The following is a 5,302-nucleotide window of genomic DNA, read 5'->3' as shown; positions in this document are numbered from 1 at the left end:
TGTGTGAGGCTGGCCTTCTGCCTCCTCCTCCCAGATGCTGGGGTGAGAGGTGTGCACTGTCGTGGTGACAGGTGTGCACTGTCATGGTGACAGGTGTGTACTGTCGTGGTGAGAGGTGTGCACTGTCGTGACAGGTGTGCACTGTCGTGGTGACAGGTGTGCACTGTCGTGACAGGTGTGCACTGTCGTGGTGACAGGTGTGCACCGTCTTGGTGAGAGGTGTGCACCGTCGTGGTGAGAGGTGTGCACTGTTGTGGTGAGAGGTGTGCACTGTCGTGGTGACAGGTGTGCACTGTTGTGGTGAGAGTTGTGCACTGTCGTGGTGACAGGTGTGCACTGTTGTGTTCAGCACACACAGCATTTTTTTTTAAACTGGATTTCCAGATGTGAGAAAATATATAGTATTTGTCTTTCTGGGGCTTGTGTCTTAGTGTCCTGATTCCAGTTGTATCTGCTTCCCCACAATGCCGTAATTTCATCTTGCTTAAAGATGGCATGAGAATCCACTGGATGACTGAGTAAGATTCGTTGTATCGTATCAAAGTCTGGGCATTTGAACGGCATTTATTTATTCAGGCAGGATGTCTGGAACACTGTGGTGGTTTCCTGATGTGGGATTCCCTTGTGTATATGTGTTGGTTAATGAATAAAGAAGCTGCTTTGGCCTGTGATGGGGGGCATGGACACCACTAAAGTGAATGCTGGGAGAAAGAAGGCGGAGTCAGTGCCAGAGATGGGCACCAGACGGAACTTCACCCGGTAAGCCACAGCCATGTGGTGATACACAGATTAATGGAGATGGCTTAGTTTAGGGTATAAAAGCTAGCTAAAAATATGCATAAGCTATTGGCCAAACAGTATTGTAAATAATATAGTTTCTGTGTGATTATTTCATGAGTTTGAGTGGCCAGGAAGCGAACAAGCAACCTCCCCCAACAGTTTCCTGGCCACCCACACCCTGAGGTACACACCATAGTTGTTTTGTGTGTGTGTGTGTGTGTGTGTGTGTGTGTGTGTGTGTTGGGGGTGGGCAGAGTGTTATCCTGTGGCCCTGGGTTGCCTAGAGCTCAGAGCAATCCCACCTCAGACTCCCGTTGCTGGGATTACAGGGTCACAGGGGAGACACTGCTCTTGGCTCCATTCAGCTTCTTTCTGTATAGAAGAAAGCTGATGGGAAGCCAGGCTGCCCCAACTCTAACATTCTAGAACCCAAAGCCCTGGAGCCTCACCCAGGAGCCCTCTTTTGTCCCAACCTTTCTGTTTCCAATTCTTGTGGTAGGAGGGATGGACCACAAGACCTGGACAGACACGCTTCCAGCTGAGCTAAATTTTCAGCCTCCATTCTCTCCTGTCTTAGGAGCCTCACCTCTTCACCTACTTCAGCTACTGTGTGGTTCCCTGTTGGGGCTGCACATGTCCTTTTGTGAACACCCCACTAAAGCATAGTCCTCTCTCTGTCTGCCTGACTTCCTGCCTCTCTCGTGCCCCAACTTGCGGATGTTCTCCCCTTATAAATCTGCTGTGTGTGGCGCGTTCTCTTGGTGGCATACCTTGGCAGGATCTGCCACAGGTACTCACTTGGCCACTTTCTACCCTGTCATTACTGGCTAGCACCCAGATGGTGGAAGGAGAGAACCGATCCAAACAGTCTGTCCTCTGACCTCCACATCTGCACAGATGTTAACTACAATGTGGGCGATGTGTACTTATTAAGTAAACATGAAGTTCAGAAACGCACGGTGGCTCAGCTGTTCAGGGCACGCACTGCTCTCCCAGATATTCTCTCTCTCTCTCTCTCTCTCTCTCTCTCTCTCTCTCTCTCTGGTTTTGGTTTTTGAGACAGAAACTCTGTGTATCTTTGGCTGTCTGTCCCGGAACTCGCTCTCTGTAAATCAGGCTGACTTTGAACTCACAGAGATCTGGTTCTGCCTCCCAAGTGCTGGTATTACAAATGTGTGCCATCACTGCCCGGCCTGAGGCTTCAATTTAGGACCCAGTGTGGCCTCGAATTTGCCAAGTATCTGATGGCCTTGAACTCCAGATCTCCCCACCTCCATTTCCCAAGTGCAGCCCTTCTGCAAAATAGTTCAAGGAGGTCGGGGTTGGGGTCATTCCTGCCTTGAATTTGCCCAGTGAATCGGCACAAACTCCCTTCCCCACAGAACTCACGGGCTCCGCTGTCCGGGGGGCGACTCAGGAACCAGAGGATTAGAGCCCACATGGTGTCAGGCGCAGTCCGTCCATGTCCATCCCTCCGTGTCTCTGCAGTTTAACCAGGAAGGCAGGAGGGTGTTGGCAACTGAAAAGGGGCGGGCTTTAAGGGTGTGTCTATTTTCAGGGGTCCTGGCAGGGCTTCCCACCAGGATGAGGGCCTTCTTGCCTGGAGATGTGCCCCCCACACCCACCCTGGCTCTGAGCACCGCAGGCTAGCAGGCTAGTGGCTGCTGCAGTGGGTCCTTTGGTCAGTTTGAGCCCTCACTCTTGCCAGCATCTCCAGCTTGTTTACTTTTCAGCTGCTTTGACCCCGCCTCCTCTTTGGCTCTGGTCCGCTGCTGCTTTCAGAGCAGATCGCTGGGTGGCAATGTTAACTAACAGTCTCTGTCTGTCTCCTTTGCTCCCCACTCCTTTCTTTTTCGAGATAGAATTTCTCTAAATAGCCCTGGCTGTCCTGGAACTCACAGAGATCCGCCTGCCTCTGCCTCTCCCTCCCAAATGCATCTCCTGGCCCACTTCCTATTCTTATAGAGGGCCGAGGTTCAAGTCCTAGCACCTGCCTGATGGCACACAACCCTTTGTAACTTTAGAGGATCTGGTGCTCCCTTCTGGCCTCATGGTTACTGCATTTATGTGGAGTACATTTGTAGAGAAGGCAAACATACACATAAAACAAAAGCATAAATTGTTGTGCCCAGATTATGATGCCCAAAGAGAGACCACCAGAGAGGCCCAGACTGTAATAAACAAGGTTTAATCAGCATAATACAAGCATGTTTGGAACCCCTGTCTCCAAATGACCCTGTTAGGGTGAGGTAGAGAGAGGAGTTGTATCTCCTCTATGGGGTAAGCTTTTAAAGGCATAACTACAAAGAGGCTTTTTGAAGCTGCTTTGGCATGTTTGCGAGGACTTTTGCTCCCTCCCATCCTGCTAAGTCAGCTTTCTCCTTGTTCTTAGAGCAAGGCCACTGTTCCTGAGTCAGGCCGTCTTTATCAGCCTGTACCAGGTGGCTGGCTGGGCTGAGCTAAGTGACCTTGTGCTCGGAATCTCCTGGGTGGGAGAGGGGAAGGCCACTATCCTGGGAAAACATTCTGCTAGGAAATTTCTTCTTGTCCCTTTGAGAATAAGGGGTGAGGGTCCTACAAAATCTGATCTGAGAGGTGGCTCAGTGGTCAAGAGCACCTAAGGGCCTGAGTTGGTTTCCTAACCCCATGGCAGGTGACTCACAGCTGTCTGTAACTCCGTTCTGGGGGATATGCTCCCCATCTCTGAGAGTTCCATATTCACACACAGACACACATATATATATATAAATAAAAAGCAAAGCAAAACAATAATCTTTAAAACCATTACATATGAAGTTGGAGTGTTATATGCCTTTAATTCCAGTACTTCGAAGGCAGAAGTGGGTCTCTGTGAGTTCCAGACCAGCTGGGGCTACACAGTGAGACCCTGGCTCAAAAAAGGGAATTACATAGAGAGGAAATGTGTGCCTTAACACAGTAAAGAGCATGTGGGAAAACTCGTGATCAACATCTTACTGAATGGGAAGAAGACAGTTCAGTTTCCAGAGCAGTGTAAGGGATTGAACCACGGGGCCTCCATATAACTGAGCTTCTGGAATGACATGGGTGTGCTGCGTGCGAGGCTGAAGGCACTCAGCAAGCTGTTCCTCAGACCCCGCACAGGAGCCAGGAACTAAGTCAGAGCCTGTTGGAGAGGGGAGGCAGAGACACGGAACCGCGTGCAAGATGGCTGTGCAAAGCAGACCATTTGTGCGCATCTTGGTCTCCAGGGCTAAGTAAGGATGGAACTCACAATGTCAATTGCAAATGGTTAAGGAACAAAAATCTGTGGAATTTTAAATTTAATGTCAGCGCGTAGGGAGGCTGTGCCCCCATTGCTTCTAACCGTCCGCAGCAGAGGGAACTGGGTAGCCTCCTGCACCTGGGGGATGTGTGATGGAGAAAGGGCCCTGGGGGTGCCTGGCCTTAATAAAGACGGCCTCTCATGCCATTTCTCTGTGTTAAGAGAGTGACCTCATCGCTGTAAGGCACAGCACCCCGGGCGCCCACCTTCGGACTTTATATATCAGCTGCTTTTTCCTTCTCTCCAAGTATATTCCCGTTTTTGTTTGTTTGTTTTTTGAGACTGGTTTTCTCAGTGTAGCCCCAACTGTCCTAGAACTCATTTTGTAGACCAGGCTGGCCTCAAACTCAATGAGATTCACCTGTCTCTGTCTTCCAAGTGCTGGGATTAAAGGCGTGCACCACCATGCTGGGCACGATTTTGTTTCAAAAAGATTTTATTTTTCCTCTTAGAAAAAATGTTATTTTTAATGTGTGTGTGTGTGAGAGAGAGAGAGAGCAAGGAGAGAGCATGTGTGTCACATGTGGGTGTGTGCCCAAGAATGTGGCATTGAATACCCTGGAGTGGAGGCACAGGTGATTGTTAGCTGCCTGATGTGGACGCCAGGAACTGAGCTCTGGTCCTCTGGAAGAGCAAACGTGAGGATCTGAATGCAAATCTTAACCACCCATGTAAATAACCATGTCTGGCCACATCAGTGCCAGTGAGCTCAGTGCTGTGGGCGGTGGAGAGAGGTGAATCACGGGGGCTTGCTAGCTACCAGCCTAGCTTCGGATTCAGCGAGAGCCTGTGTCTCGGGAAAGTGGCAAACACGCTAGAACAGGAACCGAACATCCTCTTCTGGCCTTTAAGAGCACCCATAGTCCTCATGCTGTTGTACCACACAAATCAGAGAGGATGGGGATGGAGGGATGGGGTAAAAAAAAGCCAAATGTGATGATAAATTCGCATGAAAATGGCACGATTAAATCCAGGTTCTCATTGACCCGTCCTGCGTGGGACCACAACACGGCTGGCTGTATGATGTGAGGCAGGGAGTAGATGAAAGCCTCCAGGAACCTTCAGAAGGTGCCACACCCCACGACCCGCTGCAGTGGCTTATCAGTGAGTCAGCTCCAGACGTCAGGAGACTGGATGTGGAGGTGGCGGCTGGGGATGTGTACAGTGGAAGGGACGAGTAGAGGGTAAGGGAGTTAAAAAGAGCAGCACAAGAACCAA

General features: G+C 50.2%; 1 protein-coding gene across 2 annotated transcripts in view; it reads right to left on the bottom strand.

Annotated features, from left to right (window-relative positions):
* LOC101999138 (class I histocompatibility antigen, Non-RT1.A alpha-1 chain-like) overlaps nt 1-2,593 on the bottom strand; it is a 7,784-nt gene extending 5,191 nt beyond the window's left edge. Inside the window, exon 1 of one of the 2 annotated variants that reach the window (XM_026777849.1) lies at nt 2,170-2,593. In XM_026777849.1, the coding sequence (XP_026633650.1) occupies nt 2,170-2,221 (52 nt within the window). In that variant the 5' untranslated portion in view covers nt 2,222-2,593. The remainder of the gene's footprint in view (nt 1-2,169) is intronic. The other variant, XM_013355050.2, reaches the window with a different exon arrangement.
* Nucleotides 2,594-5,302: the final 2,709 nt, after the last annotated feature.

This window comes from Microtus ochrogaster, unplaced genomic scaffold (assembly GCF_000317375.1).
Source record: "Microtus ochrogaster isolate Prairie Vole_2 unplaced genomic scaffold, MicOch1.0 UNK87, whole genome shotgun sequence".
Taxonomy (NCBI): domain Eukaryota; kingdom Metazoa; phylum Chordata; class Mammalia; order Rodentia; family Cricetidae; genus Microtus; species Microtus ochrogaster.
Note: the sequence above shows the minus strand (reverse complement) of the source record. Positions and strands in the feature narration are given on the sequence as shown.